Here is a 12,764-nt window from a genome sequence, read left to right on the forward strand (position 1 = left end):
CATAGGCCTCTAGCCCTTCCTGTCCCTAGCGTGGCCCAGCCCCTCCCCCAACCACTTCCCTACAAGTCACGGGGGTGGTTTGTTTTGGCAGCCGCTGTGCTGCCTGCCCAGTGACCTCTGGAGCCCGGGAAAGTCCTGATAGGGGGATGGGGGGCTTGGCCCTGAAAACGCAACACTGGTTGCCCAGGCCCAGGCCCAGGCCAAGTGGCCGGAAGTGGCTAGCCGCAAGTGCATCCGGTCCCACCAGCAGCCAAGGGCCATGTGCGTCAGACCCCAGACCCCGAGCCAGATGAATACCAGACAGCCGGGAGGCCATCTATATACCTGCCTGTGGCCCTGGATGGCATCTGAATTACAACAGCTGTCCCCACACAGCAGGCCACCTGCTTGTCATCTCTGCCTGTTCCCATACCTCATCCGGGCACAGATTTGAAGCCTCTCTCAGGCAGGGCCACCTCAGTTCTGCCTGGCCCATGGGCCCGATTTGTCATCTCTGCGCTCCTTCTCACTCCTGTCTCTGCCCTTATCTCTCTGCTTCTGTCCTTCTCCGTCCTTCTCGCTGTCTCACTGTACTGCCCTCTCCTCCCCAGAACTTTTTTGCTCCCCATTCTCAGCACAGCAAGCCCCACAAGACCCTAACGTCCAGCTGTCTGTCCCCGTGGGTCCCGAAACCACCTTCTGGATTGCTGTCTTTTACTCTTACCCCCTGAAATAATGACTCCCAGCGTCACAGCATTAACCACACTCTAAGCCACTTCGTCAGCTCTGGGTGGTACTCTTAAAAGTACCCATCAGATGCCCTGATGCTGCTGGGAAGGAGGGTTCCCATGAGACACCATGAGGCCCTGGGATTGGGGTTGTGGGGGCGCAGAGGTCACTGCCGATGAGAGAATAGAGACTCGAGTCCAAGAATCTTTATTTCATGAACAAAACTACTTCTGTAAAGACAGGAGGCCGAAGAGGCCCTTCCCAAGAGACCACAATTGAAGGCTGGTGAGAGAGGGCGGATGGGCCAGGGCTAGGAGGTGTCACAGGGAGGGAACCCCAGGTCCAGCCGGAGGAAGCGGAGGGGAGATGAGGCCCAGAACCCCCTGCCCACCACTGTCCCTGCCCCAGCCCCTCTTGACCTTACAAGCAGGGGTGGGGCCGGCTGGCCTGGCAGTGCGTGTGGGAAGTGGCCTATGTGCAAATCAGCAAAAAGAAGGGGCGGGGCCTGCCCCCTCGCCTCACCGCCCCCCTCCCCCAAACAGGCAGCAAAAGCAGGGTGGGGCGGCCATATTGCTTCACCCATCATGCATGGCGGTGGGAGGGTGGGTGGGAGGCGGTGGGTGAGGTGGGATCAGTCCCTGCCTGCTTCCACCCTGGTGGCTCCTCTGCAGGACTGTGAGGCTGGGGAGATGGATGGGCCGATCCCCACTGCCGGGGGAGGGTACCCACCAGGGGCTGATCCCCACTGCAGGGCGGGAGGGTACCCGTAAGGGCTGGCTCTTCCTTGAGGCAGAGCCCAGGGCCTGCAGGGTAAGGAGAAGTGGATGCTTAGAGAGAGAGACACAGTCCCTGGACCCTCCCGACTGGCGATGCCCAAACTGGCCCACTCAGGCATCCTTACCAGCGCTATTCAGCCACCTGGACTCCTGTACAGTTCTCTTTGCTCTCGGAGGTAATGGCCAGGTATTCCGAGCTGTGCGGGGGCAAGGCAAGGCAGACAGTGACCCCAGGGCCCAACCCTGAGGCTGGAGAGGACCGTGGGCTAGGCTGGGCCTCCCCTGAGTCTGAATGGGCGGCCCCTCTAACTACAGGGCACCTCTGTGACATTCAGGAAGCTGTGTGGGCACACTTCCTACAAGCTGTAACTCTGCAACCGGGGAGGCTTGGGTTGGAATCTACCTGGCAGCAGGCAGCCGCCCTCCGGTTCTCCGGGTTTCCGGTTTTTTTGTTTTGGTTTTTGTTTTCCTCGTCTGCGGGCAACTGCTCACTCTATCCGGCCCTGACACATGCTCTGAGCACCGGCTGGCACCCGGGCGGCCTCGGCCCTCCTCCCCGGCCCCACTCACGCGTTCTCTTGCGCAGCGGCTTCCGTGGCGGCAGCAATCTTCTTGTAGCAGTACACCATCTCCGCCACAAGCCATATGGTCAACACCACAATAAGCACATACATCATGATCTCGGACACGATGGACGCCATGTCTCTGTTGGCTGCAGGGGCCGGGCAGGGTTTAAGGAGGCGGCAGGGGCTGCTCCCGGCTCAAGAAGACAGAACAGCACCCCCATATCCCCCCATCACCACCCCCGTGTGGAATGCTTGCTGTGTGAGCTCAGGCAGGCTGTCCAACCTCTCTGAGCCTTTCTAGAGGTGGCAGTTACTGATGGTGACAAGGTGCCGGGATGGGCCTACGGTCAACCTGCCTCCCTGGCGGCATCCACGGCCTTCAGGGGTCTACGAACCGTGCAGAGTGGAAGCCTCGGGTTCAGAATCTCAGCTCGGCCAGCTGTGTGGCCTTGAGGAAAATGACTGCCGCTGACTTTCGGTGGGTGTTCTTGCTTATCGCTGTGGGAGGGGGAAAGGCTACGGAGGAAGGGCTACAGCGGGGGAGCCGCCGCTCTGTCAGATGAGGAGGGAAACACGCAGAGCCACTGGGCAGAGGCTGCGGAAGAGCCCGGAGCGTGGCGGCCGGCATGGCTCAGCGAGGACTGTTTTCGGGAAAGCGTCCATGCTTTCCGCAGCGCTGGCCTACCTCCCCGGCTTCCTTTCATGGGGCCTAAATTTAAACTGTAAAGGGAGCATGTCCAGCCAGGGGACTGGACGGGAAGGGCACTTTGGCACAGGTCCTCAGCCGGATTTGGCAGGTGTCCACCCTGCGTCCCTGGCCCCCCTTGGTAGCCAGGATCTCATTCCCCCCACCCCACCCCCGCTGGCCCATAAGTCCTTCCTCTCTGTGAGCCTTGTGCTAGCCACCCTACTTGGATGGTGCTGCCACTTCTGAGTGGGAGGGAGGAAGGGCAGGGTGCAGCGCTGGGTGCTCCCCCATTCATTCATTCATTCATTCATTCACTCATTCAACAGGCTTTACCCATGCCATGAGTGAGCCCTCTCCATTTGGGTCTGTGCTAAATTATATTCTTTGTTTGAGACAGGGACTCCCTACGTAGCCCAGGTTGGCCTCGAATTCACAGCCCTCCTGCCTCTACATTCCAAAGATGAACCAAAGATGCCAAATTGGGCTCAGAGCTAGGGCTCCACCCCAACCGTAACTGTGTTCAGAGTGCAGGGCCACTGTCCTGTGACCAAGACAGGCCCTGGTAACAGCTGGCTTCACTAAGCCATGGGGCACGTCAGGAGGAGGGACTGTGGAGCTCCCCACTTTACAGACGAGGAGTTGAGGTCACACGAAGGGGCAAAGGCCTCTTTTGGATGGCTCTTTGAACTCTTCCGCTTTCCTGAGGACTGAACTCAGGCCGAGCAGGCTGGGGGGAGAGAGCTCTACCACTGAGCTACAGTTCTGTCTTTCATGTGCCGGGGGAGGGGGGCCTTGCAATGTTCCCCTGGCTAGCCTTGCACTCTCTCTACAGCCCTGGCTTCTGTCTCTGTTCGCCTCAGCTGGGATGGCAGGCCAGAGACTCCACATCTGGCCTTGGCCTTCTTAAAACACCAGGAATCTTCTGCCCGTGGGACCACACAGCAGCCTCTGAGGGCTGGGTGCCTCAGCCGCTATGCAGTTCAGGTCCTCCGGCCTGCCGGCCTGTCCTCTGTCCTGCCTGTGTGTCGCTACCCATCCCCTTGGTGCCCGGCTGCCTGCCCCGCCTGTGCTGGGTGACCAGCTGCACCCTGCCACCTCCACACTCCCGACCGCAGGGGTTTTCTCAGCCCTTCATCCATCACTCTGCCATTGGATGAGATTCCACGTGTATTTAGGCGCTTCCAGCAGGAGGGGGTATTGGCTGATGGGCGATGCCAGGAACACAGTAAGTCGAAGAGTGGGAATGACAGCCAGACCTGGCAGGAGCCAGGCAAGATGGCATACACCTCCTGATGTAGGGAGAACCGACATCAAAAAGCCAAAAACAGGGGCTCAGTTTTCAGAGTGCCTGCCTGTCCTTGCCCAGCATGCTTGGAAGCCTTGGGTCTGTGACCCAACACTCAATAAAATGGGCTATGTGGCACATACCTGTAACCCTACCGTGTGGGAGGTACAGAAAGGAGAATCAGGAGTTCAAGGTCATCCTTGGCTATATAGTAAGTTGGACATTATCCTGGGTAACATTAGATCTCGTCTTTAAGAGCCCCCGAAAACATAAACGAAAAAACATTCAAACAAACAAACAAACTGTGGCCAGCTGGGCGTGGTAGCACACATCTTTAATCCCAGCACTTGGGAGGCAGAGGCAGGTGGAACTCTTGAGGAGTTCAAAGCCAGTGTGGTCTACAAAGAGAGTTCTAGGCCAGCCAGGGCTACACAGAGACACCCTGTCTCAAACAACCAAAAACCAAACAAACAAAAGCTCAAACAAACAAACAAAGGGTCCCTCACAGAAATAACAACTTGAGTACCAATGTGCAATAAAACACATTAGTTGGAGATGGGCTTGGTGGCACACACCTTTAGCCCCAGCGCTTGGGAGGCAGAGGCAGGTGGATCTCTGAGTTTGAGGCCAGCCTGGAGAGTTCCAGGACAGCCAGGGATACACAGAGAAACCCTGTCCCCTGAAAAACAAAACATAGCAGTCTTTCAGGTGTGGTAGCTCATCACAGCCATAATTCCAGCACTCAGGATGCTGAGGCAGGAGAATTCATTTGAGCAGGAATGTGAATTTAAGGTTCACCGGGCCACGCAGTGGAGAGCATGTCTCAAAATGAATACATAAATAAGTAAATAAAAACAAAAAAAAATAATACAGTACGATATAATAATATAATAGATACGGCCACTTGCATGGCTCAGCAGGTTAAGGCACTTGTTGCCAAGCCCGACGACCTGAGTGTGACCCCCAGGGTCCACATAACGGAAGGAGAACTGACTCCCACAAGCGACATCCACCCTCATACACACACCAAAAAAAAAACCATAATCAAAACGTAATAAAGAAGCAGCACTATGTCTGGGCAGTAGAACATGCTGGAGTCTGGAAACATGAGCTCAACAGAAAGGGCTCTGGACACTCTGGCCAGCGCAGGCTCTGAGAGTTCTAACGGGGCAGAGAGTGGGTACAAGAGCCAGGCTTTGCCATCACGGTGGCCTGAGCCGGCACAGGGTCCATGTCCTGAGCCCGCAGGAGACAGAGACCGACAGCCATCTCTCCGAAGCCGGGGTGTGTGAGGCCTGGTGTTAGGGCAGCCTCAGCTCTGCCGAACCCTGTTCTCGCAGGCAAAACTCCACTTTCTGTGCCCACCGCCCACCACATACATGCCATGGTGACGTCCCCGTGACTCCCTCGGGTGTGCCGATCGCTTGCCTTCTGTGCCGTTTTGATGAGAAACATAAAAAAGCTAATTATAAAAAACGATCCCGCAGGCTCTGGCTGACAGAACACGGATGCACACGGGCAACAGACTGGGGAGAGGGTGTTAACCCAGGCAGGGCTGGTTTCAAATCCAGGATCCAGCAAGGTGGCTTGGTCTCAGAATCTCACCTCCCTGAGCCTTGGTCTTTGGCCCCATAAAATAGGGTGGCAAAGCCCCTCCCTCAGATGTGGGTGGGAGTGTCCAGCAGGGGCTTTTTAAAAAGCCAGAAGTAGCCAAGCCCTGTGGCACATGCCTTAATCCCAGTACTCGGGCAGGCAGAGGCAGGCAGATCTATGAGTTCGAGGCCAGCCTGGTCTACAGTTGAGTCCAAGACAGCCAAGGCTACACAGAGAAACCCTGACTTGAAAAACTACAAGAAGAAGAAGAAGAAAGGAGAAGAAGAAGAGGAGGAGGAGGAAGAAGAAGCCGACAGAAGGTCAAGGTGCCAGGTGCCAGGTCCTGGATATGAGCAACGCTACCAGCCCCGAGGGACACACTTCCCAGAGTTCTTCACTGCCTCCAGGCTTGGAATAGCTCTCTGACTTTCTAAGGGGATAAGACACGGGACTCTGGAAAATTCCAATAGATGCTAATTGGACAATGGTCTTGGGACATGCCTGTAGTCCCAGCACTTGGGAGGCTGAGGCAGGAGGATCAAGAGCTAGAGGCTAGCATGGGCTACAAAACAAAAGCCTGCCTCAAAACTTAAAAAAAAAAAAACAAAAACAAAAAAAAAAAAAAAAACAACAAAAAACCAAGATGATTTGGGGAAGAGGTTTAAGGCAGCTAAAAGCAAAATGCTGGCTCCACTTAGAAACACCACAAGCCTCCACTGTTTCCACTCCAATAAGGCCCCACTGCTGTGTGGCCTCAGCTGAGAGACATGCCAAGCCAAACAGAATAGTCTCTTGGGTCCTGGGGTCAAGCCTGGGCCTCAGAGATAGTTAGACACCTGTCAGAGGTCACACAACATGAGCAGGGCCTGTCAGCGGAAAGGCCCCACTCTGACTCCCGTGGGCTGAAGCGCTGAAGGCTCCAAAGCCAGAAAGGAAGTGTCCTTCCCCCCTTTCCGCTGTTGACCGGCCTCTGAGAGGCACTAGCCTGCCCCCTTCTTTCCATCTGTCCCTCCATCTGGCTTGCCAGAGAGTGACAAGGCTCGACTCACCCTTGTCCACCACCTCCAGGTGGATCTTCTTGACGACGCTGGTGTTGTGCTCGTAATTATCAAAGAAGAGGAGACGGTAGACATGGCATTCATAGTCGCCAGAGTGGTTGTAGGTGACGTTGGTGATGAAGATGGACAGGTCCTGCAGGTCCTTGGTGCCCCGGCTGCCATTCCACACCACTCGGCCCTCGAAGCGTTCATCTTCCTCCAGCTGCAGCACCTCGTTCTCATAGCGTAGGATCTTGGGGTGGTTAGTGGCGAGTGGGGTATATAAGTCACGGTCTGGGCCTGTCTTTCATATGTGTCACTCCCAAACTGCCCCCCATCCTGACCCTCCCAAGGACAGATGATGCATAGATGGAATCAACATCCTTCGTTTTGTTTTGTTTTTGTGGTTCTGACATTATAACCTTTGCACATGCCAGGAAGGTGCTCTACCACTGAGCAACACCCCAGCCCCTCACTGGGGGATTCTAGATAGGGGCTCTACCACTGAGCCACACCCCAGCCCCTCACTGGGGGATTCTAGGCAGGGGCTCTGCCACTGAGCCTTCCCCAGCCCCTCACTGGGGGATTCTAGGCAGGGGCTCTACCACTGAGCCACACCCCAGCCCCTCACTGGGGGATTCTAGGCAGGGGCTCTACCACTGAGCCACACCCCAGCCTCACTTGTGGATTTTAGGTCTGGGCTCTACTATGATCTACACCCCCAGCTCCTCAGCGTTGAATTTTTGGCAAGGGCTCTATCCCTAAGCCCCACCCCCAGTTCCTCACTGGTGAATTTCAGGCAAGGGCTCTCTCATCGAGCCATGTCCCCAGCCCACGCTCAGGCATCTTGACTTTGGGCAGTGAGGGATCAAGGAGGTTGAGATCTCGCCCGGGACCATGGCACACACCCTGACTGCCCCAGCCTCGAGACACATAAAATACACACAATTCCACGGCTGAATCCCTGCCTGGCCTCCATAGCCCCCTTCCTCTACACTTCCTTGTGAGTCACCGGTCACATTTCCCGGTCTGTGTCAGGCACAGCCTCCCTCTCCTGCCACGTACACATTTCAAAATCCACACAGCTTTACTCTTTGATTTTGCTCTATGACCGCCCAAGACATTTTTGCTGGTGCCAAATAATTCCAGTGACATTTTTCCCCCTGCCAGCCATATGCCAGATGCAACACACTGATCCAAGCATCACACAGACCTAGGGGGCTGAGGGGGCTGAGGCCAGCGAGGTGGCTTAGTAGGTAACGGTCCTTGCCACCACGCTGACCGCCCGAGTTTGATCCTTAGGACCCGTGAGGTGGAATGAAAGGATGGACTCCTACCAGCTGTCCTCTGACCTCTGCACACATGCATGTACACACACATACACACAGTTTGCACACACATAAAATGTAATTTTTTTTTTTTTGATCATGTGGGGTAGACGCTATGGCCCCTCACTAACCGCACGAGGGACGCATGCTCGGTGACTTGCCTAAGGTGATGGGCAGCCTGTGGAGATCTAAATCCAGGTCATCCATCATATCCACATCTTCATCATTAGTAAACGCACTCAAACAAGTCAAGCGCACGCCTGTAATCCCAGCACTCGGGAAGCTGAGGCAGGAGGATTGCCAAGAGTTAGAGCCCAGACTGAGCTACTCAGCAACGCCCTTCCTCACCACCACTAAAAGCAATACCCAAGCAAACAAACAACCCTGAGAGTCAGCACTGCCGGGCCCCACCCCCACCCAGAGGCCAGCCCGGCCCTGGCGCACCCACACACCTTGACGAATTCCTCTGTCCCCTTCTGGCGGAAGGTCCACTCGGTGAAGGTCTCGGCGCTGGTCTCACTGCGACGCTTACAGGAGATGCACAGGATTTTGAAGGTCATCCCGTACACGGCCTCGGTCTCGGAGTCCACCTCCACGCAGCCCCCGCAGGCGGAGGACACTGGGGACACAGCGGGCCCGGGTCAGCGAGGCGCCTGCACCCGGAGGCAGCACTGGGCTCGCTGCCCCACGGAAACCATCTGTTCCCCTTCCATCCTTACTGCAAATAGCGGGTACCAAACCTGTCCCTGCTGCTCACTCGCCCTGTGACCTTGACAAGACACCCATCCTCTGGGAGCCTCAGTTTCCCAGCTTCCTCTTCCCTGCCTCTTAGGTGGAAGGAACTGTCCCCTTTCTTCCCGGTAGTTTCTGGATAGAATGTGCACACCGGAGGACCCAGGAAACAGGCTGTCATTTGGCGAGGAACTCCACTGAAGTGCCCTGACCCTCGACACCCTTCTAAGTGGTGACCCCAGCCGTCTTTGTCATTCCCACCAGGAAACGGGTCTGCAGAACCGGCCACGGTGGAGGCCTGGGTGAGGGGGTTCACACCAGCCACTCTTCCTTCTCTTTCTGGCTTCTGTGTGATCTACCTCCACCCCCCAACGTCTTCATCACCTTGCTCTGTCCCCTTTTCCGCAGACTCCCTCACTTCAAGACCTTCATCTGCCCCAAGTTAAAAGCTCTTTGCTGCCCCAGGACATTGGCTTCATCACTGAGCCCCTGGGTCTCTCCATCACCCTCTTACCTGTCACCTCATGAAGTCATACCTCCAACTCCAGCTCTGGGTTATTTCCTTGTCACCCCAACCTCGCGATCTCTTACTCTACAGGGCTTCCGGTTCACCTACGTCTTGCCTCAGTCTGCCCCGCATTTACCCCACCTAGGGGTCTCTGAAGGTCCCAGCACCGTCGCGTTCCTCACTCTATGACCCGTTACCGTTACCGTTGTTGTTTTAAACTCCATCTGGTAGGCATTCTGTCCCTTGGGCTTCCTCTCTGTCTCCATCCCCGCTGGTTCTCTCCAGATCTTTCCGCCGCTCTCAAGTTTCTCTGTCCCTGGCTCCAGCTCCCAACTCTCTCCCTCCAAGGTCCCTGTCTGCCTCAGTCTCTCGGTTTACCCCCAAGTCCATGGTATCCTCTCTCGGTACCCATCGCTCCTGGTGCGTCTCCCGGGGCCTGAGTCCCCGGGCGCCGCCTTCCCCCACCCCTCACGCGGCTGTGGGTGTCACATTGCAGCCTGCGGGGCTCTGCGAGCAGCTGACTCCGCGCCTCCTCGCCCCCGGCCCGGCGCCCGCAGCGGCACCTCCGTGCCAAGTGTCCCCCACCCCCCCCACCCCGCGCCCCGAGCTTCCCCTGCGTCTCCGCGATCCTCCCGTGTGGTCCGGGGTCCCGCGACCCCAACGACCCCGCACGGCTCACAACTTCCCAGGCGGGGACTTGGCGGAGCCCGAGCCAGGCGGGCGGGCGGGGGGCGTCCCGATGGCCCACGGCGCGTGTCCCCCGGCAACACTCACCCAGCGCCGCGCCCACCACGAGGGTCAGCAGCGTCCCCATGGCCGCGCGGGGCGGCGGGTGCGCAGGGCGCGGCGACAGGCGACGGGCCCCGGCGGCGACTGGCCCGGGCGCGGGCGCGGCAGCTGCAGCTGGGGGGGCGCGCCCCCCCGCTCCGGTTACCGCCGGGGGCCCAGCCCCGGGGCCCCGAGAGCGGGCATTCCCGCCGCGCGGCGGCAGGCTCCGGGGGCTGCGTGCGCGCGCGCCACAGGGCGCATCCAGGCTGCGGCGACCCCTGCCTGGCTCCGGACGCGGCGGCTGGCGCTCGGGCTCCCGGGGCTGGGGCGCGGACCGCGGGCTCCTGCGCACTGCAGCGGCGGCCCGGGAGGGAGGAGGGAGCCGGAGGAGGGAGGAGGGAGCGGGAGGGGGCGGGATGAATCACCGCGGGGGGAGGGCGCGGCCGCCCAGCCTTTGCCGCAGCGGCCCGGGAGGCGTCCGGGCACCGGCCTCTCCGGTGGCTCCTCTGCACCCGGGTCGCCCCGCCGGGTCACCCCGCCTTCGCCAGGTTCCCTGGGGTGGAGGGACCCTTTCCTCGTTCTCTCCCTGAGAAGGTCATCTCCGGACACCCAAGAGGACTTGTAGGACAGTTCGGGCGACCAGCTTTCGCCTTCTTAACTACGGAGGTCAACCTTGGGGAGCTCTTGGGGAGACGAGGCCGAGACATCCGAGGGACCTCCTTCTGACATCTGAGATCCCTCGGGCAGGAGGTCACTGAGCCAAGACTAAGAGGGCAGAGCGGGGTGCAGGGGTCAGGCGAGGGCTACATAGAAACCTCCCGGTCTTATCCAAGCCGAAAGGGTCCCTTGGCATCCCACAGCTCTGGGGGTCGGAGGTGCCAGGTTTCAAAAGGGCCATTTCCCGCGATGCCCCGCTGCGACTCTGACGTCATCTTGCCAGCTCTCCTCCCACTCCGCCGTCCACCGGTCCCCCACCCCCAGCACACCAGCTCATCACTGCTTTGGGCCTTTGCCCTACTTCCATGCTGCCTGGACACCCCCACCCCACCCCCGCGCACCATCCCCAGGTGATGGAAGCGCTGGGTGTTCCGCCGCTCAGGGCTCCAGTGTCACCTTCAGAGTATTTTTGATTAGCACTGTGCCCATTTTGAGTAATCCGCCTCCCTGACTGGACCATCTTGGTTCTTATCTAACTTCGTCGGAACAGCAATTGGTACCTAGCACCATGGGGGTTTGTTTCGGTTTTTATATCATTTACTCTCCCCCCCCCAGACCATACAGCCATACCTAGGCATATATGTGAAGGTCAGTGGACAACTGGGAGGGGGAGTTGGTCCCCTTCTTCACTATGCGGGTCCTGTGCCCCGAACGTGGGTCATCGGGCATGGAAGCCAGCACCCTTAACTACTGAACCATCTCCTCAGCCCCTTTCGGTTTTCTAGAGACAGGATCTCACTCCGTAGGTAGCCCAGGCTGTCTTCTACCTGGCTTCCACCGAGCCATGTGTGTATTCTTTCGTAGGGTTTGTCTGTGTGCACCTGTGCCTCCCCAGGGCGAGGACACGGTCTGTGTCTCAACGGGTCCCCGGCACCCTGGAACGGGCCCTTGCTCTTGGCCCATTAGAGGGCTCTGGGCCACCAGGACCAAGGTGGGGGAGGGAGACTTTCGGCAGGTGGCGGCTGGCCCTGTCCTAGCTTCCAGTTCTCCAAATGAAGTCCCAGAGAAGCCACGGTGTGGGGCAGGTCTGGGACGTAGCGGCAAGCAGCCAGGGACACCAGACACCTTTGTGGTCTGGGCTTTTGCGCCAGCACTTCCTAAGCCGTGAAATTCCTTGTGCAGAAAATAACCCTTTCGCAGTTCCAGCGGCCCCAGTGGGGGCTGGGAGGAGGTGCAGGGAGGACAGGCCAGGCAATGGGCAGCCCTGGGAGCAGCCCAGCTGTGGCGGGGGCAGCGCTGGTTTGAGGCTGGAGCAGCAGCATGGGTAGCAGACCTGAGGCAGGGCTGGCTCTGCCCTCTGCTTGCTCCTGCTTTCATCCTACCTTGCACCCCACAGCTTGGCCTGTGACCATCCTAAGGTCCTTCTGGACAGATGCTCCTCCTTCCGTTTGGTCTCAGCTCAGAGTCTGGAGGAGGGCATGGCTGAGCTCTCTACCTGTACCCCAAGTTGAGGGGGAGGCAGGTGGGTCTGGGATGGATAGCGTCTTGCTGAGAAGTCTGAAGAGCTGGGGCTGCAGAAATGGCTCTGGGGTTAAGAGCGTTTGCTGCTCTTGCAGAGGACCCAGGTTTGGTTCCCAGCGCCCACACGGCGGCTCACAACCACCCAGGGCTTCAGTTCTAGGGGATCCAGCTCGGAGGACGTGGTGTTCATCATACACACAGGCACAACACATCCATGCACACAAGAATCAACAGATAATAAATCCAAAATTAAGCCCGGGACTACCACGGGTATGCCTAGTCTGCTTCAGCCGTGGCCCGGAGGGTGTTGAGACAGTTTCTGTCAGAGCTTGGCTTGGTGGCACATGCCTTTAATCCCAACACTCGGGAGGCAGAGGCTGGAGGATCTCTGGCTTTAAGCCCAGCCTGGTCTGCAGTCTGAGTTCCCCGACAGCCAGGGCCTTCGTTATGGAATCTTACCCAAGATAAATAATCATAAAACCTTAAGTTGAGAAACATGATGGTGAAGAGTGGTTCCCAGCAGTAGACTGTTTGCCTAACAAATGGGGGGGGGGCTTATATTCAACCCCTAATCCCAAAAAGGCCACATGCATTGAT

The 12,764-nt window shown here is 58.0% G+C and overlaps 1 protein-coding gene across 2 annotated transcripts; it reads right to left on the minus strand.

Annotated features, from left to right (window-relative positions):
- Nucleotides 1-899: 899 nt before the first annotated feature.
- On the minus strand, nt 900-10,352 carry Scn1b (sodium voltage-gated channel beta subunit 1). 2 transcript variants are annotated; one of them, XM_060366701.1, is made up of 6 exons: nt 9,600-10,352; nt 8,434-8,600; nt 6,666-6,906; nt 2,055-2,196; nt 1,610-1,681; nt 900-1,511 (listed from the first exon to the last, which is right to left on the minus strand). In XM_060366701.1, the coding sequence occupies exons 1-5, from the start codon at nt 10,033-10,035 to the stop codon at nt 1,615-1,617; spliced, it is 1,053 nt and encodes a 350-aa protein (XP_060222684.1). In that variant the 5' UTR covers nt 10,036-10,352; the 3' UTR covers nt 900-1,511; nt 1,610-1,614. The 2 variants fall into 2 exon arrangements, with proteins under 2 accessions (XP_060222684.1, XP_021497294.1); XM_021641619.2 differs by having other exon boundaries at nt 9,996-10,345.
- Between the last annotated feature and the right edge of the window lie 2,412 nt (nt 10,353-12,764).

Source organism: Meriones unguiculatus, chromosome 14 (assembly GCF_030254825.1).
Source record: "Meriones unguiculatus strain TT.TT164.6M chromosome 14, Bangor_MerUng_6.1, whole genome shotgun sequence".
In the NCBI taxonomy this organism is placed as follows: Eukaryota; Metazoa; Chordata; class Mammalia; order Rodentia; family Muridae; genus Meriones; species Meriones unguiculatus.

Excerpts from the sequence above, each read along its gene's own strand:
- Scn1b (XM_060366701.1), bottom strand. The coding sequence starts at position 10,035 with ATGGGGACGCTGCTGACCCTCGTGGTGGGCGCGGCGCTGGGTGAGTGT. Across the intron at positions 8,601-9,599 it reads AGGATACCATGGACTTGGGG|TGTCCTCCGCCTGCGGGGGC; the intron begins GTAAACCGAGAG and ends CTGTGTCCCCAG. Across the intron at positions 6,907-8,433 it reads GGACAGAGGAATTCGTCAAG|ATCCTACGCTATGAGAACGA; the intron begins GTGTGTGGGTGC and ends AACCACCCCAAG.